Source organism: Lagenorhynchus albirostris, chromosome 1 (genome assembly GCF_949774975.1).
Source record: "Lagenorhynchus albirostris chromosome 1, mLagAlb1.1, whole genome shotgun sequence".
Classification (NCBI taxonomy): Eukaryota; Metazoa; Chordata; class Mammalia; order Artiodactyla; family Delphinidae; genus Lagenorhynchus; species Lagenorhynchus albirostris.
The window spans coordinates 59,802,770-59,826,918 of NC_083095.1; the positions used below are offsets into that span (position 1 = coordinate 59,802,770).

Below are 24,149 nucleotides of genomic sequence, written 5' to 3' on the forward strand. Positions count from 1 at the left end.
CACTTTACATAAAGAGATTTTTTCCTGTAATTAGTGATAAACCACCAAAAAGTTTAAAAGGGGCACTGATTCACTCATTATTCATAATCAAGTTTGATAAAAACTATTTTTAGTATATCCCTTTTTAAATTCTTTTCTTTACAAAAAATGTAAACTTGTAATCATTAATAATTCTCCCTTTAAAAGGGTATCAAAAGAGCTTTAGAATCAAATGGTCTAAAAAGAGCTAAGGCAGAATAAGAGTTCAACCCAAACAAGATGAAACACGATCTGTAAAATTAATAATTACCTCACAAGAAGCAGTTAACATTCGTTCAGTCATTCATCCATCTACCCAGCAACTAATTCCACATTTACTAACAAGTTACATTCCAGACACTTTTAAAAACATACTCTTTTCATTTTATCCATTTCCATTGTTTTAACGGAAACTAAACACTAAAACTGCTATGCTAATAACTCACAAATCTGTGACTCCAACTCTGAGTTTTATAATACCAGTTTATTGGACAAAACTACATGGATATCCTGGAGGGGTCACTGTACAGAAAGATCGTCTGATACAGTCTATGTTCCACTGAAATGGGAAAGTTTCCTGCAAATAGTATGATATCATCCTTAATGTGGTGAGGGAAGTGATCATTCCCAAAGCCAACCATACAGATAAAGGGAGAGGACCTCTAAAAGGAAACCAGTATCTGATCTGAAGCTGGTAAAACAACTATTTCTACTTCGGTCATTCTCTCTTGGGACCTAGACATTGAGGAAGGTAGGAGTAAGGATGGGTGCTAAAATGGTACCTAGCCCATAAAAATATGCCAGGTCCTGGGACTTCCCTGGTGGTCCAGTGGTTAAGAATCTGCCTTCCAATGCAGGGAACACAGGTTCGATCCCTAGTCAAGTAACTAAGAGCCCACATGCCACGAGGCAACTAAGCACACAAACTCTAGAGCCCATGCACCACAACTAGAGAGCCCATGTGCCACAACTAGAGAGTCCGTGTGCTTCAACAAAGAGCCCATGTGCTGCAATGAAAGATCTGACGCAGCCAAATAAATAAATAAATATTAAAATATATATATATGCCAGGTCCTAAAATGGGACACAGGCTGAGAGGAAGGTATATTATTAAGACTAAACTGTCTGATTCTTATTCTTCTCCTTTCTTTTTTTTACCCTCAGTATAAAACCACTTAGTAAAGGTTTACTTAAATGTTTCAGTCTTGTTTCAGCCTTGTTTCAGCAGCCTTATCAGATATTAGGCTTAGCCTAACGTTCTAAATAAAAGCAGGGCAGGGTTATAAACACATTTTTGTTTATAACTCCCTTTTTCTCTATCTAATTTAAAACACAATTGCATAATGCAATAATTAGAAATTTATTTTGTTGGATGTAAAATACATAAAGATGTAAATTGTAACAAAAACAGCATACAGAATGCAAGGATGGAACTATATAGAAGAAAAGTTGTTGACATTAAGTGGATTAACCCAAAGTAAATGATTATAAATCAAACACATACAGTTACGGGGCGGGGGGGGAACACTAAAACGGCACAATATAAAACATCTATATAACACAAAAGAAATGGAGGAACTAAGAAACAAAAAAGACCTAAGAAATATAGAAAATAACAAAATGGCAGAAGTATCACTAATTATATTAAATGTAAATGAGTTATACTGTCCAACTAAATGGCAGAGATTGGCAGAATAGACAGAAAAAAAACACGTTCCAACTATATGCCATCTACAAGACACACACTTTAGATTAAAACACATAAATAGGTTGAAAGATGGAAGAAGAGGCAAGACTAGTTCAAGATGGCAGAGTACAAGGACGTGTTCTCACTCCCTCTGGTGAGAGCACCAGAATCACAACTAACTGCTGAACAATCATCAACGGGAAAACACTGGAACTCATCAAAAAAGATACCCCAAATCCAAAGACAAAGGAGAAGCCACAATAAGACGGTACGAGGGCGCAATCACAATAAAATCAAATCCCATAACTGCTGGGTGGGTGACTCACAAACTGGAGAACAATTATACCACAGAAGTACACCCACTGGAGTGAAGGTTGTGAGCCCCACATCAGGCTTCCCAACCTGGGGGTCTGGCAATGGGAGGAGGAATTCCTAGAAAATCAGACTTTGAAGACTAGCAGGATGTGATTGCAGGACTTCGACAGGACTGGGGGAAACAGAGACTCCACTCTTGGAGGGCACACACAAAGTAGTGTGCACATCGGGACCCAGGGGAAGGAGCAGTGACCCCAGAGAAGAATGAACCAGACCTACCTGCTAGTGCTGGAGGGTCTCCTGCAGAGGCGGGGGGTGGCTGTGTCTCACTGTGAGAACAAGGACACTGGCAGCAGAAGTTCTGGGAAGTACTCCTTGGCGTGAGCCCTCCCAGAGTACACCATTAGCCCCACCAAAAACCCTGGGTAGGCTCCAGTGTTGGGTTGCCTCAGGCCAAACAACCAACAGGGAGGAAACCCAGCCCCACCCATCACAGACAAGCGGATTAAAGTTTTACTGAGCTCTGCCCTATAGAGCAACAGCCAGCTCTACCCACAACCAGTCCCTCCCATCAGGAAACTTTCACAAGCCTCTTAGATAGCCTAATCCACCTTAAGGCAGACAGCAGAAGCAAGAACAACTACAATCCTGCAGCCTGTGAAACAAAACCACATTCACAGAAAGAGAGACAAGATAAAAAGGCAGAGGGCTATGTACCAGATGGTGGAACAAGATAAAACCCCATAAAAACAACTAAATGAAGTGGGGATAGGTAAGCTTCCAGAAAAACAATTCAGAATAGCAATAGTGGGAGAAGGGGAAGAAGGCGGAAGAGTAAGACACGGAGATCACCTTCCTCCCCACAGATACATCAGAAATACATCTACACGTGGAACAACTCCTACAGAACACCTACTGAACGCTGGCAGAAGACCTCAAACCTCCCAAAAGGCAAGAAACTCCCCCACGTACCTGGGTAGGGCAAAAGAAAAAACAATAAAGAGAGACAAAAGAATAGGGGCGGGACCTGCACCAGTGGGAGGGAGCTGTGAAGGAGGAAAGGCTTCCACACACTAAGAAGCCCCTTCGCGGGCGGAGACTGCGGGTGGCGGAAGGGGTAAGCCTCGGAGCCGCGGAGGAGAGCACAACAACAGGGGTGCGCAAGGCAAAGAGGAGAGATTCCCGCACAGAGGACTGGTGCCAACCTGCACTCACCAGCCTGAGAGGCTTGTCTGCTCACCGGCCAGGGCGGGCGGGGCTGGGAGCTGATGCTCGGGCTTCGGTCAGGGCACAGGGAAAGGACTGGGGTTGGCAGAGTGAACAGAGCCTGAAGGGGTTAGTGCACCATGGCTAGCCACGGGGGAGTCCGGGGAAAAGTCTGGACCAGCCAAAGAGGCAAGAAACTTTTTCTTCCCTCTTTGTTTCCTGGTGCTCGAGGAGAGGGGATTAAGAGCGCTGCTTAAAGGAGCTCCAGAAACGGGCGCGAGCCGCAGCTAACAGCACGGACCCCAGAAACGGGCATGAGACGCTAAGGCTGCTGCTGCCGCCACCAAAAAGCCTGTGTGTGAGCACATGTCACTATCCACAACTCCCTTCCAGGGAGCCTGTGCAGCCCGCCACTGCCAAGGTCCCAGGATCCAGGGACATCTTCCTCCGGAGAACGCACGGCGCGCCTCAGGCTGGTGCAACGTCACACTGGCCTCTGCCGCCACAGGCTCGCCCCACACTCTGTGCCCCTCCCTCCCCCCGGCCTGAGTGAGCCAGAGCCCCCGAGTCAGCTGCTCCTTTAACCCCATCCTGTCTGAGCGAAAACAGACGCCCTCCGGCGACCTACACGCAGAGGCGGGGCCAAATCCAAAGCTGAGTCCTGGGAGCTGTGCGAACAAAGAAGAGAAAGGGAAATTTCTCCCAGCAGCCTCAGGACCAACGGATTAAATCTCCACAATCCACTTCACGTACACTGCATCTGTGGAATACCTGAACAGACAACGAATCATCCCAAATTGAGGAGGTGGACTTTAAGAGCAACATTTATTATTTTTTCCCCTTTTCCTCTTTTTGTGAGTGTGTATGTATATGCATCTGTGTGAGATTTTGTCTGTAGAGCTTTGCTTTCACCATTTGTCCTAGGGTTCTATCTGTCCGTTTTTTTGTTGTTCTTTTTTTACTTTTAAAAAAAATTTTTTTCTTAATAATTATTTTTTATTTTACTAACTTTATTTTATTTTTTATTTTTATTTTCTTTTATCCTCTTTCTTTCTTTCTACTTCTCCCTTTTATTCTGAGCCATGTGGATGAAAGACTCTTGGTGCTGCAGCCAGGAGTCAGTGCTGTGCCTCTCAGTGGGAGAGCCAACTTCAGGACACTGGTCCACAAGAGACCTCCCAGCTCCACGTAATATCAAACGGCAAAAATCTCACAGAGATCTCCATCTCAACACCAACACCCAGCTTCACTCAACGACCAGCAAGCTACAGTGCTGGACACCCTATGCAAAACAACTAGCCAGAAAGAAACACAACCCCACCCATTAGCAGAGAGGCTGCCTAAAATCATAACAAGTCCACAAACACCCCAAAACACACCACCAGACGTGGACCTGCCCACGAGAAAGACAAGATCCAGCCTCATCCACCAGAACACAGGCACTAGTCCCCTCCACCAGGAAGCCTACACAACCCACTGAAGCAACTTTAGGCACTGGGGACAGACACCAAAAACAACAGGAACTACGAACCTGCAGCCTGCAAAAAGGAGACCCCAAAAACAGTAAGTTAAACAATATGAGAAGACAGAAAAACACACAGCAAATGAAGGAGCAAGATAAAAACTCACCAGGCCTAACAAATGAAGAGGAAATAGGCAGTCTACCTGAAAAAGAATTCAGAATAATGATAGTAAAGATGATCCAAAATCTTGGAAAAAGAACAGAGAAAAAAGCAAGAAACACTTAACAAGGACTTAGAAGAACTAAAGATGAAACAAGCAACGATGAACAACACAATAAATGAAATTAAAAATACTCTAGAAGGGATCAATAGCAGACTAACTGAGGCAGAAGAACAGATAAGTGACCTGGAAGATAAAATAGTGGAAATAACTACTGCAGAGCAGAATAAAGAAAAAAATGAAAAGAATTGAGGACAGTCTCAGAGACTTCTGGGACAACGCTAAACGCATCAACGTTTGAATCATAGGGGTTCCATAAGAAGAAGAGAAAAAGAAAGGGACTGAGAAAATATTTGAAGAGATTATAGTTGAAAACTTCCCTAATATAGGAAAGGAAATAGTTAATAAAGTCCAAGAAGCAGAGTCCCATACAGGATAAATCCAAGGAGAAACACTCCAAGACACATATTAATCAAACTGTCAAAAATTAATTACAAAGAAAACATATTTAAAAGCAGCAAGGGAAAGACAACAAATAACACACAAGGGAATCCCCATAAGATTAACAGCTGATCTTTCAGCAGAAACTCTGCAAGTCAGAAGGGACTGGCAGGACATATTTAAAGTGATGAAGGAGAAAAACCTACAACCAAGATTACTCTACCCAGCAAGGATCTCATTCAGATTTGATGGAGAAATTAAAATCTTTACAGACAAGCAAAAGCTGAGAGAGTTCAGCACCACCAAACCAGCTTTACAACAAATGCTAAAGGATCTTCTCTAGGCAAGAAACACAAGAGAAAGAAAACACCTACAATAACTAACCCAAAACAATTAAGAAAATGGGAATAGGAACATACATATCGATAATTACCTTAAATGTAAATGGATTAAATGCTACCACCAAAAGACACAGACAGGCTGAATGGATACAAAAACAGGACCTATATATATGCTGTCTACAAGACACCCACTTCAGACCTGGAGACACATACAGACTGAAAGTAAGGGGATGGAAAAAGATATTCCATGCAAATGGAAACCAAAAGAAAGCTGGAGTAGCAATTCCCATATCAGACAAAGTAGACTTTAAAAGACTATTAGAAGAGACAAAGAAGGACACTACATAATGATCAAGGGATTGATCCAAGAAGAAGATATAACAATTGTAAATATTTATGCACCCAACATAGGAGCACCCCAATACATAAAGCAAAAACTAACAGCCATAAAAGGGGAAATCGACAGTAAGACATTCATAGTAGGGGACTTTAACACCCCACATTCAACAATGGACAGATCATTGAAAATGAAAATAAATAAGGAAACACAAGCTTTAAGTGATACATTAAACAAGATGGACTTAATTGATATTTATAGGACATTCCATCCAAAAACAACAGAATACACATTTTTCTCAAGTGCTCATGGAACATTCTCCAGGATAGATCATATCTTGGGTCACAAATCAAGCCTTGGTAAATTTAAGAAAATTGAAATTGTATCAAGTATCTTTTCCGACACAACGCTATGAGACTACATATCAATTACAGGAAAAGATCTGTAAAAAATACAAACACATGGAGGCTAAACAATACACTACTTAATAACGAACTGATCACTGAAGAAATCAAAGAGAAAATCAAAACATACCTCGAAACAAATGACAATAGAGACACGACAACCCAAAACCTGTGGGATGCAGCAAAAGCAGTTCTAAGAGGGAAGTTTACAGTGATAAATTCCTATCTTAAGAAACAGGAAACATCTCAAATAAACAACCTAACCTTGCACCTAAAGCAATTAGAGAAAGAAGAACAAAAAATGCCCAAAGTTAGCAGAAGGAAAGGAATCATAAAAATCAGATCAGAAATAAATGAAAAAGAAATGAAGGAACAATAGGAAAGATCAATAAAACTAAAAGCTGGTTCTGTGAGAAGATAAACAAAATTGATAAACCATTAGCCAGACTCATCAAGAAAAAAAGGGAGAAGACTCAAATCAATAGAATTAGAAATGCAAAAGGAGAAGGAACAACTGACACTGCAGAAATAAAAGAGATCATGAGAGATTACTACAAGCAACTCTATGCCAATAAAATGGACAACCTGGAAGAAATGGACAAATTCTTGGAAATGCACAACCTGCCAAGACTGAATCAGGAAGAAATAGAAAATATGAACAGACCAATCACAAGCACTGAAATTGAAACTCTGATTAAAAATCTTCCAACAAACAAAAGCCCAGGACCTGATGGCTTCAAAGGCGAATTCTATCAAACATTTAGAGAAGAGCTAACACCTATCCTTCTCAAACTCTTCCAAAATATAGCAGAGGGAGGAACACTCCCAAACTCATTCTACGAGGCCACCATCACCCTGATACCAAAACCAGACAAAGATGTCACATAGAATGAAAACTACAGGCCAACATCACTGATGAACATAGATGCAAAAATGCTCAACAAAATACTAGCAAACAGAATCCAACAGCACATTAAAAGGATCATACACCATGATCAAGTGGGGTTTATTCCAGGAATGCAAGGATTCTTCAATATACGCAAATCAATCAACGTGCTACACCATATTAACAAACTGAAGGAGAAAAACCATATGGTCATCTCAATAGATGCAGAGAAAGCTTTCGAAAAAATTCAAAACCCATTTATGATAAAAACCCTCCAGAAAGTAGGCATAGAGGGAACTTTCCTCAATATAATAAAGGCCATATATGACAAACCCACAGCCAACATCATCCTCAACGGTGAAGAACTGAAAGCATTTCCACTAAGATCAGGAACAAGACAAGATTGCCCACTCTCACCACTCTTATTCAACATAGTTTTGGAAGTTTTAGCCAGAGCAATCAGAGAAGAAAAGGAAATAAAAGGAATGCAAATCAGAAAAGAAAAAGTAAAGCTGTCACTGTTTGCAGATGACATGATATTATACATAGAGAATCCTAAAAATGCTACCAGAAAACAACTAGAGCTAATCAATAAATTTGGTAAAGTAGCACGATACAAAATTAATGCACAGAAATCTCTGGCACTCCTATACACTAATGATGAAAAATCTAAACGTGAAATCAAGAAAACACTCCCATTTACCACTGCAACAAAAAGAATAAAATATCTAGGAATAAACCTACCTAAGGAGACAAAAGACCTGTATGCAGAAAATTATAAGACACTGATGAAAGAAATTAAAGATGATACAAACAGATGGAGAGATAGACCATGTTCTTGGATTGGAAGAAACAACATTGTGAAAATGACTCTACTACCCAAAGCAATCTACACATTCAATGCAATCCCTATCAAACTACCACTGGCATTTTTCACAGAACTAGAACAAAAAAATTCACAATTTGTACAGAAACACAAAAGACCCCGAATAGCCAAAGCAATCTTGAGAACGAAAAATGGAGCTGGAGGAATCAGGCTGCGTGACTTCAGACTATATTACAAAGCTACAGTAATCAAGACAGTATGGTACTGGCACAAAAACAGAAATATAGATCAATGGAACAGGAGAGAAAGCCGAGAGATAAACCCACGCACATATGGTCACCTTATCTTTGATAAAGGAAGCAGGAATGTACAGTGGAGAAAGGACAGCCTCTTCAATAAGTGGTGCTGGGAAACGTGGACAGGTACATGTAAAAGTATGAGATTAGAACACTCCCTAACACCATACACAAAAATAAGCTCAAAATGCATTAAAGGCCTAAATATAAGGCCAGAAACTATGAAACTCTTAGAGGAAAACATAGGCAGAACACTCTATGACATAAATCACAGCAATATCCTTTTTGACCCACCTCCTAGAAAAATGGAAATAAAAACAAAAATAAACAAATGGGACCTAATGAAACTTAAAAGCTTTTGCACAGCAAAGGAAACCATAAACAAGACGAAAAGACAACCCTCAGAATGGGAGAAAATATTTGCAAATGAAGCAACTGACAAAGGATTAATCTCCAAAATTTACAAGCAGCTCATGCAACTCAATAACAAAAAACAACCCAATCCAAAAATGGGCAGAAGACCTAAATAGACATTTCTCCAAAGAAGATATACAGACTGCCAACAAACACAAGAAACAATGCTCAACATCATTGATCATTAGACAAATGCAAATCAAAACTACAATGAGATATCATCTCACACCAGCCAGAATGGCTATCATCAAAAAATCTAGAAACAATAAATGCTGGAGAGGGTGTGGAGAAAAGGGAACACTCTTGCACTGCTGGTGGGAATGTGAATTGGTACAACCACTATGGAGAACAGTATGGAGGTTCCTTAAAAAACTACAAATAGAACTACCATATCACCCAGCAATCCCACTACTGGGCATATACCCTGAGAAAACCATAATTCAGAAAGAGTCATGTACCAAAATGTTCACTGCAACTCTATTTACAATACCCAGGAGATGGAAACAACAAAAGTGTCCAACATCAGATGAATGGATAAAGAAGATGTGGCACATGTATACATGGAATATTACTCAGCCATAAAAAGAAACGAAATTGAGGTATTTGTAGTGAGGTGGATGGACCTAGAGTCTGTCATACAAAGTGAAGTAAGTCAGAAAGAGAAAAACAAATGCCGTATGCTAACACATATAAATGGAATCTAAGGGGAAAAAAAAATGTCATGATGAACCCAGGGGTAAGACAGGAATAAAGACTCAGACCTACTAGAGAATGGACTTTATGATATGGGGAGGGGGAAGGGTAAGCTGTGACAAAGTGAGAGAGTGGCATGAACATATATACACTACCAAACGTAAAATAGCTAGTGGGAAGCAGCTGCATAGCACAGGGAGATCAGCTCGGTGTTTTGTGACCACCTAAAGGGGTGGGATAGGGAGGGTGGGAGCGAGGGGTAAGTGATATGGGAACATATGTGTGTGTGTGACTGATTCACTTTGTTATGAAGCAGAAACTAGCACACCATTGTAAAGCAATTATACGTCAATAAATATGTAAATAAATAAATAAATAAATATATATATATATATATATATATATATATATAAAAAAGAATAACAAGAGTGAAGATGATCCAGGACCTCAGAAAAAGAATAGAGGCAAAGATCGAGAAGATTCAGGAAATGTTTAACAAAGACCTAGAAGAATTAAAGAACAAACAAACAGAGATGAACAATACAATAACTGAAATAAAAACTACACTAGAAGGAATCAATAGCAGAATAACTGAGGCAGAAGAACAGATAAGTGACCTGGAAGACCGAATGGTGGAATTCACTGCTGCAGAACAGAAGAAAAAAGAATGAAAAGAAATGAAGACAGCCTAAGAGACCGCTGGGACAACATTAAATGCAACAACATTTGCATTCTCCTTCTGGGGTCCCAGAAGGAGAAGAAAGAGGAAAAGGACCTGAGAAAATATTTGAAAAGATTATAGTCGAAAACTTCCCTAACATGGGAAAGGAAACAGTCACCCAAGTCCAGGAAGTGCAGAGAGTCCCAGGCAGGATAAACCCAAGGAGGAACACACCGAGACACACAGTAATCAAATTAACAAAAATTAAAGACAAAGAAAAATTATTGAAAGCAGCAAGGGAAAAATGACAAATAACATATAAGGGAACTCCCATAAGGTTAACAGCTGATTTCTCAGCAAAAACTCTACAAGCCAGAAGGGAGTGGCATGACATATTTAAAGTGATGAAAGGGAAGAAGCTACAACCAAGATTACTCCAAGATTACTCAAGATCCGGCAAGGATCTCATTCAGATTCAGTGGACAAATCAAAAGCTTTACAGACAAGCAAAAGCTAAGAGAATTCAGCACCACCAAACCAGCCCTACAACAAATGGTAAAGAAACTTCTCTAAGTGGGAAACACGTGAGAAGAAAAGGCCCTACAAAAACAAACCCAGAACAATTAAGAAAATGGTAATAGGAACATACATATCAATAATTACCTTAAACGTGAATGGATTAAATGCCCAACCAAAAGACACAGGCTTGCTGAATGGATACAAAAACAAGACCCATATATTTGCTGTCTACAAGAGACCCACTTCAGACCTAGGGACACATACAGACTGAAAGTGAAGGGATGGAAAAAGATATTTCATGCAAATGGAAATCAAAAGAAAGCTGGAGTAGCAATACTCATATCACATAAAATAGACTTTAAAATAAAGAATGTTACAAGAGACAAGGAAGGACACTGCATAATGATCAAGGGATCAAACCAAGAAGAAGATATAACAATTTTAAATATATATGCATATACATGCACCCAACATAGGAAAACCTCAATACATAAGGCAACTTCTAGCAGCTATAAAAGAGGAAATCGACATTGACACAGTAATAGTAAGGGACTTTAACACCTCACTTACACAAATGGACAGATCATCCAAACAGAAAATTAAGAAGGAAACACAAGCTTTAAATGACACAATAGGGCCTTCCCTGGTGGCGCAGTGGTTGAGAGTCCGCCTGCCTATGCAGTGGACACGGGTTCGTGCCCCGGTCTGGGAGGATCACACAAGCTGCGGAGCGGCTGGGCCCGTGAGCCATGGCCGCTGAGTCTGTGCATCTGGAGCCTGTGCTCCGCAACGAGAGAGGCCACAACAGTGAGAGGCCCGTGTATCGCAAAAAAAAAAAAAAAAAAAAAAAATGACACAATAGACCAGATAGATTTAATTGATATTTATAGGACATTCCATCCAATAACAGCAGATTACACTTTCTTCTCAAGTGCGCACTGAACATTCTCCAGGATAGATCACATCATGGGTCACAAATCAAGCCTCAGTAAATTTAAGAAAAGTGAAATCATATCAAGCACCTTTTCCAACCACAACGCTATGAGATTAGGAATCAATTACAGGGGAAAAAACAAAAAAACACAAACATATGTAGGCTAAACAATACGTTACTAAATAACCAAGAGATCAGTGAAGAAATCAAAGAGGAAATCAAAAAATACCTAGAGACAAATGACAATGAAAACACGATGACCCAAAACCAGCAAAAGCAGTTCTAAGAGGGAAGTTTATAGCAATAAAATCCTACCTTAAGAAACAAGAAACATCTCAAATAAACAACCTAAACTTACATCTAAAGCAATTAGAGAAAGAAGAACAAAAAACCCCCAAAGTTAGCAGAAGGAAAGAAATTATAAAGATCAGAGCACAAATAAATGAAATAGAAACAAAGAAAACAATAGCAAAGATCAATAAAACTAAAAGCTGGTTCTGTGAGAAGATAAACAAAATTGATAAACCATTAGCCAGACTCATCAAGAAAAACAGGGAGAGGACTCAAATCAATAAAATTAGAAATGAAAAAGGAGAAGTTACAACAGACACTGCAGAAATACAAAGCATCCTAAGAGACTACTACAAGCAACTCTATGCCAATAAAATGGACAACCTAGAAGAAATGGACAAATTCTTAGAAAGGTATAACCTTCCAAGACTGAAGCAGGAAGTAATAGAAAATATGAAGAGACCAATCACAAGTAATGAAATTGAAACTGTGATTAAAAGTCTTCCAACAAACAAAAGTTCAGGACCAGATGGCTTCACAGGTGCATTCTATCAAACATTTAGAGAAGAGCTAACACCCATCCTTCTCAAACTCTTACAAAGGCTCAAGAGGGAGGGGATATGGGGATATATGTATACATATAGCTGATTCACTTTGTTGTACAGCAGAAACTTACACAACACTGTAAAGCAAAAATACTCCAATAAAGATAAAAACAAACAAACATTGGTTTTGGGGGGGGGGAAGAAAATCAACAAAATCTAGCAACAAAATTGACAAATCTGTAGCTAGATTAACCAAGAAAAAGAGAAGACTCAAATTACTAAAACCAGTAAGTAAAGTATTACTAGCAATCTTACAGAAATGAAAAAGATCTTGAGAACAATAGTATGTCAACAAATTACATAACCTAGGTGAAAATGACAAATTACTAAAAACACATAAACTACTAAACCTAACTCAAGAAGAAATAGAAAATCTGATTAGACCTAAAACAAATAAACAGACTGAGTTAGTACAGTTGTCCCTTCATATCCATGGGTTCTACAGCCACAGATTCAACTAACTGTAGATTAAAAAAAAAAATTTTTTTCATTTCCAGAAAGTTCCAAAAAGGAAAACTTAAATTTGCCACACATTGGCAACTACTTACATAGAATTTACATTTTATTCAGTATTATAAGGAATCTAGAGATTATTTAAAATATACAGGAGGAAGGATGTGCATAGGTTATTTACAAATACTATGCCATTTTATGAAAGGGACTTGAGCATCCTCCGATTTTGGTATTCATGGGGGTCCTGGAACCAATTCCCTGTGGATACCAAAAAGAATAACCCAGGGCCAGTTGGATTCAGTAGTGAATTATACCAAAAGTTTACTGAAGAATTAACACCAATCATTCTCAAACTCTTCCAGAAAATAAAAGAGGAGGAACTCTTCCTAACTCATTCATTCTATGAGGCCAGTATTACCCTGATATGATAGACAAATACATCACAAGAAAAGAAAACCACACATCAATATTTGTTATAAATATAGATGCAAAATCCTCAACAAAATACTAGCAAAGCAAATCCAGCAGCATGTAGAAACAATTATATATCATGATAGTGGAATTTATTCCAAGAATACAAGGTTGGTTCAACATACAAAACTAAACCAATAAACACAATATTAAAGGAATAAAGAAGGAAAAACCCATGATCACTCAACAGACAAAGAAAAGAGATTTAAGAAAATCCAACACCCTTTCAGGATCAAAGCACTCAACAAACTAGGACTGAAGGGAACTTCCTCAACCTTATAAGGGGCATCTATGAAAAACTCACAGCTCACATACTTAACAGTGAAAGGCTGAAAGCTTTCACCTTAAGACCAGTAACAAGACAGGGATGTTCACTCTCTCCACATTGATTCAACATTGTACTAGAGATTCTAACCAGGCAATTAGGCAAGAAAAAAATAAAAGGCACCCAGACTGGGGGGAAAAAAGGTAAAACTATCTCCATTTGAAGATGATATAATCTTACACATTAAAAAAAAAATCCTAAACCATACATACACAAACACACACACACACACACACACACACACAATTAGAGCTAACAAACAAGTTCAGGAAAGCTGTAGGATACAAAATCAAAAGAGAAAAATCAGTCATATTTCTATACAACAGCAATGAGCCACCTGAAAATGAAATTAAGAAAACATTTCCATTTACAATAGAAAAAAAAAGAATAAAATACTTAGGAATAAATTTAACAAAGTTAAGTGGAAATCTTATACTCTGAAAACTACAAAACACTGTTGAAAGAAAGTAAATAAGATCTAAATAAATGGAAACACATCCCATGTTCATAAATTGGAAGACTTAATATTGTCAAGATGGCATACTCTCCAAATTTATGTACAGAGTCAATGTAATCCCCATCAAAATTCCAAATGCCTCTTTCGTAAAAACAGACAAGCAGATCCTAAAATTCTTATGGAAATGCAAGGGATAGCATTTCCTTTTACAGAGATATATAGTCATAGATACATACAAACATACATACATATGGCTGTCTATCTATCTATCTACACACATATTAGCCAAAACAATATTGAAAATGAAGAACAATGTTGGAGTATTCATACTTCCCTATTTCAAAACTTACTACAAGGTTACAATAATAAAGACAGCTTGGTAATAGCCTAAGGAAAGACATATAGACCAATGGAGTAGAAATGAGTATCCAGAAATAAACTTTTAGACTTACCGTCAATTATGATGGAAAGTTATACCATGTTCATGGACTGGAAGAATTAATATTGTTAAAATAGCTATACTGCCCAAGGAAATCTACAGATTCAATGCAATCTCTATCAAATTACCAAGGGCATTTTTCACAGAACTAGAACAAATAATTTTAAAATTTGTATGGAAACATAAAAAAACCCGTATAGCCAAAACAATCTTGAGAAAGATGAACAGAGCCAGAAGAATCACGCTCCCTAACCTCAGACTATACTACAAAGCTATAATAATCAAGCCAGCATGGTACTGGCACAAAAACAGATACATACATCAATGGAACAGAACAGAGAGCCCAGAAATAAATCCACACACTTATGGTCAATTAATCTATGACAAAGGAGGCAAGAATATACAACTGGGAAAAGACAGTCTCTTCAATACGTGGTGCTGGGAAAACTGGACAGCTACATGTAAAAGAATGAAATTAGAATATTTTCTCACACCATATACAAAAATAAACTCAAAGTGGATTAAAGACCTAAATGTAAGATCAGAAACCATAAAAACTCCTGGAAGGGGGCTTCCCTGGTGGCTCAGTGGTTAAGAATCCACCTGCCAATGCAGGGGACATGGGTTCAAGCCCTGGTCCAGGAAGATCCCACATGCCGTGGAGCAACTATGCCCGTGCGCCACAACTACTGAGCCTGCTCTAGAGCCCGCGAGCCACAACTACTGAGCCCGCGTGCCACAACTACTGAAGCCCATGTGCCTAGAGCCCATGCTCCACAACAAGAGAAGCCACTGCAATGATAAGCCCGTGCACCACAATGAAGAGTAGCCCCCACTCACTGCAACTAGAGAAAGCCTAAATGCAGCAACGAGGACCCAACACAGTCAAAAAATAAATAAATAAATAAATTTAAAAAAAGAAAAAAAAACAACAACTTCTGGAAGAAAACATAGGCAGAACACTTTTTGACAAAAATTATAGCAATATTTTTTGGATCTGTTACCTAAGGCAAAGGAAACAAAAGTAAAAGTAAACAAATAAGGCCTAATTAAACTTAAAAGCCTTTGCACAGCAAGTGAAACCATCTACAAAATGAAAAGACAACCTAATGAATGCGAGAAAATATTTGCAAATGACCTGACCAATAAAGGGTTAATATCCAAAATATATAAACAGTTCATACAATTCTATGTCAAAAACACACACAACCCAATTTAAAAATGAGTGAAAGACCTGAAAAGACATTTTTCCAAAGAAGACAAACAGATGGCCAACAGGCACATAAAAAGATGCTCAACATCACTAATCATCCAAGAAATGCAAATCAAAACCACAATGAGATATCACCTCATACCTGTCAGAAAGGTTATTATCAAAAAGACCACAAATGCTGGCAAGGATGTGGAGAAAAGGGAACCCTCGGACACTGTTGGTGGGAATGTAAACTGGTGCAGCCACTGTGGAAAACATTATGGAGGTTTCTCAAAAAACTAAAAATAGAGTTACCATATGATCCAGCAATTCCACTCCTGGGCATACATCCAAAGAATACAAAGATTAATTTGAAAAGATACACGCACCACAATGTTCATTGCAGCATTATTTACAATTGCCAATATATGGAAGCAACCTAAGTGTCCATCAACAGATGAATGGATAAAGAAGATGTGATAGATACAGATATAGATACAATGGAATGTTAGTCATAAAAAAGAATAAAATTTTTCCATTTGCAACAACACAGGAACCTGGAGGATATTATGCTTAGTGAAATGACTGAGACAGAGAAAGACACTGTATGTTATCACTGTGTGTGGGATCTAAAAACATAAAACAAGTGAATACAACAAAACAGAAACTGACTCACAGATATAATGAACAAACTAGTAGTTACCAGTGGGGAGGGGGGAGGTGCAGGAAAAAGGGAGGGGGTTAAGATGTACAAACTACTATGCATAAAGTAAATAAGCTACAAGGATATATTGTACAGCACAGGGAATATTGCCAATATTTTATAATAACTCTAAATGGAGGATAATCTATAGAAGTTCTGAATCACTATGTTGTACACCTGAAACTAATATAACATTGTAAATGAACTATATCAATAAAAAAAAATTATGGTCAATTGATTTTTAACAGCAGTACCAATAAAAAATTAATGAGGAAAGAGGAGTCTTTTCAACAAATGGTATTGGGACAAGTGAATATCCACCCACTAACAAATGAATCTGTACCCATACTTTATACCATAAATAAAAATTAATTTTAAATGGATCACAGACCTTAATGTAAGAGCTAAAACTCTTAGAAGGAAGCACAGATGTAAATACTTGTGACCTTATTTTAAATACTGGTTTCGTAGATATAACACCAAAAGCATATGCAACCAAAGGAAAAAAAAGGATAAACTAGATTTCATCAAAATTAAAAACCCTGGTGCTTCAAAGGTCACCATCAAAAAGTAAAAAGACAATCCACAGGAGAAAATATTTGCAAATCATATACCTGATAAGGGTCTAATTTCGTTAATGTATAAAGAACTCTTATGACTTCAACAGTAAAAAGACAAATAATCCAATTTTTTAAATGGTAAAAGAACTGAAGAGATATTTCTCCAAAGAAGACAACACAAACGGCCAATAAGCACATGTGAGGTTGCTCAACATCATTAGTCATCAGGGGACTGCAAATCAAAACCACAATGAGATATACCACTTTACACTCATCATTAGAGTGACTATTTAGAAAAAAAAAGTATCGGAGAGGATGTGGGAAATTCGACCCTCATAAACTGCTGGTGCGGGTGTAAAATGGTACAGCATCTGTGGAAAACAATTTGGCAGTTCTTCCAAAAGTTAAACATACAGTAAATATGATCCAGTAATTCCACTCCTAGGTATATACCCAAGAGAACTTAAAATATTCATTAAAAAAATTTGTACATGAATGTCCATAGCAGCATTCGTCATAGTAGTCAAAATGTACAAACAAGGGCTTCCCTGGTGGCGCAGTGGTTGAGAGTCCGCCTGCCGATGCAGGGGACGCGGGTTCGTGCCCCGGTCCGGGAAGATCCCACATGCCACGGAGCGGCTGGGCCCGTAAGCCATGGCCGCTGAGCCTGCGCGTCCGGAGCCTGTGCTCCACAACGGGAGAGGCCGCAACAGGGAGAGGCCCGCGTACCGCAAAAAAAAAAAAAAAAGTACAAACAACCCAAATATCCATTAAACTATGAATGAATATTCAAAATATAGTATATCTAGACAATGAAATATTTTTCAGCCATAAAAAGGAATGAAGTACTGTTACATGGTACAACACGAAAGACTCTTGAAAGTGTGCTAAGTAGATGAAGCCAGACACAAAAGGCCACATATCGTATGATCCATTTACATGAAATGTCCAGAATAGACAAATTCATAGCGACAGAAAGTAGATTAGTGGTGGCCAAGGGATGGAGTGAGGTGAGAATTGGAAATGTACTAATAAGGACAGGGTTTCTTTTTAGGGTGATAAAAATATTCCAAAATTGTGGTGATAGCTGTACAATATAATGAACATAAAAAATAATCACTGAATTCCATACTATAAAAGGGTAAATTTTATGTTATATGATTATACCTCAATAAAAAATTATTTTTTAGCTTAAAAAAAAAAATTTAAAACAGCAGTGTTGTGCTATCCTAGGCCCCAGGCCAGTGTTGTGAGCATAGTGCATTTAGCCAAAAAAATCATCCAGATGAAGATATTGTTCACAGAGTTGTTCTTCGTGAAGAAAGGGAAATATGTGCAATCTGAAATTCTCTCTCATCCCACAAATCCTTATCTTTCTATATATTCTATCTCTTTGAATGAGTAAGTTGCCATAACCAGAAACTGGGAGTCATTCTAGATTCCTTTTCTCTCTCTGATCCTTTGCATACAATCATTAAATTCCTACCCACTATAGTTCTTAGCTACTAAATATTTCCAATTCAGTACCCTCTTCTCTACCCCTACTTGACGACTCTGTCACCTCTCCCTTACACCCTGCTTCTAGTTTTGTTGTCCTTACACCTAACCTACATACTACTATCAGGAAGATCTATTTAAACCAAAAGTCTAACCACTGCAATACTTCAAGGGCTCTCCAGCACCTACATCACTTGGAACAAACTTACGTCTCCAACAAGCATCACTGCACATCACTCCCTGAGCCCACTTTACACTCTAGTAATACTGCTCCCAGTCTGCTGTACACAAGAAACCGATCATCATAACTGCCCCAATGTTTAAACGGGCTTTTGACATTTTTAATGCAAATAGTTTTTTTAAAATACGGCGACATAAATGCCCCTAAACATGTCAACAAAGACACCTGTAAATACTTAGTGAGAAAAATCCCTGCAACCTGATTATAAACTGAACCTAAAAAAAAAAAAAGGAAATTGTGAACACTGGGAGCTCAGTATCTCCAGATTTTACATTAACATGACCTCTCACATTAACAAGACACAGAAAGAAACGAAGAACAATCTCACTTACGGTAAAGCATCTCAAAAAAGCATTCTTTATTAAAAGAAAATGCAGAATTAGAATACCGATTCCCTACCCAGGCTTAGGTGTCTTTTCAAGCAACCTGAAGTTTCAGTACTACAAGGAACTCATTTCAGAGGATCTGTCCTCAAGTTTCTCACTGTCGGGGAAACCACGTGTTATTGACCTCTGTTCAAAATAAATAACACGACCGAAAGGCTAATTCATTTTAGGAATCGGGAAACACACCCTTCTTTGCAAAGTCCTGCTAAGCTAATATGCTCTGTTCACCTTCCTGATCTCCAGGTCCCCTTACACCACACAAAAAAACCGCCCAGGCATCCTAGGAACCTGGCTACTGTCTCGGACACAGGCCGTAGCCCGGCGACAGGTGAGAACTGGCTTCAGGACCTCTGACCACCGCCGCTGAGACCCCAAAGCCAAAGTCGGCTGCTACCTTCCCCGGGCGTCTCCCGCGACCCCTGAGCCAAGTGACCCGGATCGCGCCTGGACTCACCCGGCGAAGCTTTCCCAGGACCAGCCCCAAGTGCGGCTGAGAGACAGTCCCGGGGCCCTCCATGGTGTCAAGCCTGCCCTGACAGTCGGCACCGTAACCAGGGCCTGGCCGAGCCACCACCAGCGGCACCGGACACGCAGCGTTCGGTCCGGAACCCAAACCCGCACCCGGCAACCGGAGCAGACCACTGCGAAGCCGGCTGCGGGGAGGTGCCAGAGATGAAAGGCGCCTACGGGCCTCAAGTGTCCACGCTGCCCAGCCGGGGAGCTTCGGCCCCTAGGTTACGCTTTGCGTCCTGAAGATCCGAAGGTCCAAGCCCGCCCGCACGAGCCTGCGACCGGCACTCTCCTCGCCGCCCTACCCCTCGGTTTGGTTTCGGCCAGACCTCCGCACGGAGGCGGGGTCGCGGGGACTCCGTTAATTTCCCCTCCTACTTCGCGCGAGGTTAGTAGACGTGTCCCGGTCGTTCTCTCTTAAAGGGGCCGGGGCTCTACCTGGCGGAACTACCCAGCCTTGGAAATCGAGAGGCTTGGGGCTGAGAGAATGGGATTCGACCTCCGGGCCTGCTCTGTGGTGTGGGCCGCACCGCCCCGAACGTCAGGACTAGGTCTCAGGAGTCCCCACCTCGGGTGCCGGCGGCGAGGCTTCTCCCGGAAGCCCCTCGGCGTAACCCGGCGGGGTGAGCGCGACGCGCCCCCTCGGCCCGGGTGCCGGCGCCTGGCCCAGCTCCAGCCCCCATCGCTTTCCTCTCGCAGCCCCGCTAGAGCCTGCTGTCCGCACCCCACGGAAGCCCTGACGGCGTCGTACCCTGGGGGAGCCCGCCGGCCCAGGGAAACCGGCCGCCGTCTTCATTCCTGTCAGAAAATGGTTTGCAGAGCCCGCGCCTCCTGCCAACCGTGTCCGGACTTTGGACAGGAAGGCGTCTCGGGTCAGCTGTGGTCTGGGCAAAGTTTAACCTCTCCCACGCAAGAGGACATCGATCGGGCCTCCTCTGCCCAGCGAAGGGTTCGAGGGCTTTACTCATTTTTACCTGAGTTACCTGGGCACTTGCTGGGCAAAACTCTTTAAACTCCATGAGCTCCTAGTTACCCAAATGCTAAATCAAACCCGTATGGACCTTAGCTGGGCGCGTGCTGTTCTCCTCTGAGGAAGGGAAGCTAAAAGTAGCATCTTGCCCTCTAAATTTAGGACCCTATATTTAGGTCTGTTGAATAAAATACCCAGGGCTGGATCTGTTCTTGGGGATGGGTTTTAGCTAACACAGGTGTAAAGGATCACCCATCTCTGAGTCTTCTAATTGAAGTCCTTAATGAAGCAACTCAAAAAGCCACAGATACTTCTTCCTAAACAAATCACCCGAGAGAACTCAATAATTGAACAGAATCTTAGTTCCTTAGGAAACTTCCCTAATGTTAAGCTCTAGCAGCAACAGAACTATTGTGCCAAAAAGAATCCAGAAATGGCCGAAGTTCACGGCAAGTGATTTTCAGGACCAAAATGCAGGCTAGTTTTTTGGAACTCAAAGTGCTCTCTCTCATTTGCCACATCAGCTTAAGGAGTTTCAGGAACTTTCACAAGTAGCGAAGAGTAGCAGAAATTGCTTGATGATTCTCCATTTTTAAGGTATTACACAACCTTCATATGTGTTGGACAGTGTGTGCTGAAACTAAACTATGTGAATAGCTTACTAAAATCAGAAGATAAGGGGCTTCCCTGGTGGTGCAGTGGTTGAGAGTCCACCTGCCGATGCAGGGGACGCGGGTTCGTGCCCCGGTCTGGGAGGATCCCACATGCCGCGGAGCGGCTGCACCCGTTAGCCATGGCCGCTGAGCCTGCGCGTCCGGAGCCTGTGCCCCGCAACGGGAAAGGCCACAGCAGTGAGAGGCCCGCGTACCGCAAAAAAAAAAAAAAGAATCCGCCTGCCCGTGTAGGGGACATGGGTTCAAGCCCTGACCGGGAGGATCCCACATGCCGCAGAGCAACCAAGCCCGTTCATCACAACTACTGAGCCTGTGCTCTGGAGCCCACGAGCCACAACTACTGAGCCTGTGCTCTAGAGCCCATGCTCCGCGACAAGAGAAGCCACTGCAATGAGAAGCCCGCGCACTGCAACGAAGAGTGGCCCCCACTCTGTCGAACTAGAGAAAGCCCGTGTGCAGCTACGAAGACCCAATGCAGCCAAAAATAAATAAACTAATTAATTAATTAATTTAAAAAATCTAAACAGAAGCATAACCAAAATTTAGAATTTCAAAGGATCTTAGAACAACAACATATGCCTCAATTAAAACACTGTATTACTGAATGAAAATTCTTCAGTTAGTCTGAACATTTTCAGGGAACTCCAGAATCGTTAGCTTTCAGGATCTATTTTACAATGTTTTACAATGTAAAACATTTTTTTAAAAATCCCTTTGCCCTCCCTGAGACAGTCTGTGTCCTTTTCTAGTTTTTCAATAATTACCATTCCAAATATTAAAAACAGAGCAGGAACAAAAGGATAAATGAAATTTAAAAGAAAAATCTACAAGTTTCCCATATCAAAAACAGTAAAACTTAAACTCAATGCCAGGTTCAAACCTAATTTCTTTTCTGCACACTTAATAGTCATATAGAAACTTACCTCTTCCTCTAGATGTTTCAATCCCATTTTTTAAAAGGTTCATGTTAATATATTCTAATATGTAAATAAAGTTCTACTAAGCTCCTCATATCCTTGAGAAAGATTTCAGATTCTAATACATCATCCTGCACTCTAGTGTTTCCACACTGTGATCCTGCTTTGACACTTGTGTGGCAAAGGGGTGCTATTAGGTGGAGTTGTGACTACCAACCCATAATCTAATTTCATGGACATAACTCCTGATTAATTCTTCCTTAAATGTCATGCATAGTACTACCCTCTTAAAATCTACAATTGAAAAGAGAAATACTAAATTAGGTAACTGATAAAAATAAAATTGAATGTTTTATTCTATATTCATATAGAGTACATGATTTTTACCATGTGAAAGATATCAAAGTTTGTCCTCCTTAAGTAGATATGGGATTTTGCCATTTTATATAAGCTTACTTTAAAGGAAATGGAGAACAAATGCTGTTAGTGTTTGTGACAGCTGCTAGAAAGCATACAAGAACATTAGAAACATGCTAACCAGTAAACCTTGTCCACAACCTAGAAACTGATTTCCCTTATGAAGGGCCCTGTTGCTAAACTGTAAACACTAGTTACTCCCATTTAATTAAACAGTCAGTGTCACAGGCTGTACAATCTAGTCCTTCAAAAGAAAGTCAAACATGCTGAGCCACATCTTCATTCTCTGCACTAGTGATGTAAGAGCTGTTCTCAGAACATACTAAATCAGGAGCTACCTGTTGAACAAGAGCTGGGTAATTTCCATTGTTTATTCCACATATAAATGAATATATTTATATATATTTTTTATTCTAGTTAAGAATATATAAAGGTTAGAACCAAAAGAGCCTCCTCAATTATAAAATAAAGTAGATTAAAAAGTGGTGTTGATTCCTATTACTTAAACAATTCAAAAAAAGTATTTTGTATACAAAATCTAACTAAAATTATCAGCGAATAGAAACAATTACCTGAAGCATTTAGGCAAGAAGAAAAGGAAACACTTTTGCCTAAATTTAACTGGAAAATTGCTCAAATTTTCCATTTACTGCAGCTATTATGGATGCTTAATAGACCCACTAAGACTTAGAATTCCTGACCTGGCAGAAACTCTTCAGAGCATTTAGCCCAAACATTATGAACTTAAAGCCGTATAGAGGCCAAACAGCTGAAATAAGTGTAGGGAAATGAAAACTGCATGTCTATTCAATGCAAGCGCTATTCAGCTTGAGCTTCTTGTTGCCACAGAAGAATGGAAGACTATGTATTACAGTCTTCTACTTTTACAAGAGAATGCAGAAATCCAGATTTTTATATGAACTAACCTTTGAAATGTAGTCAGCTGGTTCATAATTTTTAAACAATGCTCAAGCCAGCCAGTGACCAGTCTGTCATCTAGTCTCTGCTACTGGTATTACAGTTTTAAACCGAGACTTCCCCAGAGAAAAAGTGACTCTCCAAGGTCACAAGATAATTAACAAATTTAAATTCAATATTTTCATGTCTGAAGAATTTCAACCAAAATGGTTCAAGTAAAATGTATTTGATGATATTTAATGAGTCCACAAAAGTAAGCTTACTTAGCATAGCCTGTATTAAGTAAGCACTTTATATGAAAGGTGAATATGGTGTACTAATAAATTATTTTTTAATTTAGTAACTTCACTGGTATAATTTATGGGAGAGGGGGATGACTAGTGAGGGCTATGTCAGTTGGACATACTAATAAGTAGAATTAATTAAATGGGTAGTTGAAAGTTTTATTATGACTATTTTTAT

General features: G+C 39.8%; 1 protein-coding gene across 4 annotated transcripts in view; it reads right to left on the bottom strand.

Moving 5' to 3' along the window:
- Positions 1-22,478, bottom strand: part of MIA2 (MIA SH3 domain ER export factor 2) — an 89,786-nt gene extending 67,308 nt beyond the window's left edge. The window contains exon 1 of one of the 4 annotated variants that reach the window (XM_060143084.1): positions 22,359-22,478. In XM_060143084.1, coding sequence (XP_059999067.1) covers positions 22,359-22,385 — 27 coding nt within the window. In that variant the 5' untranslated portion in view covers positions 22,386-22,478. Of the gene's footprint in view, positions 1-19,735; positions 20,104-20,774; positions 20,834-22,358 lie in introns of those variants that run through there. The other 3 variants (XM_060143073.1, XM_060143064.1, XM_060143092.1) reach the window with 3 other exon arrangements.
- Between the last annotated feature and the right edge of the window lie 1,671 nt (positions 22,479-24,149).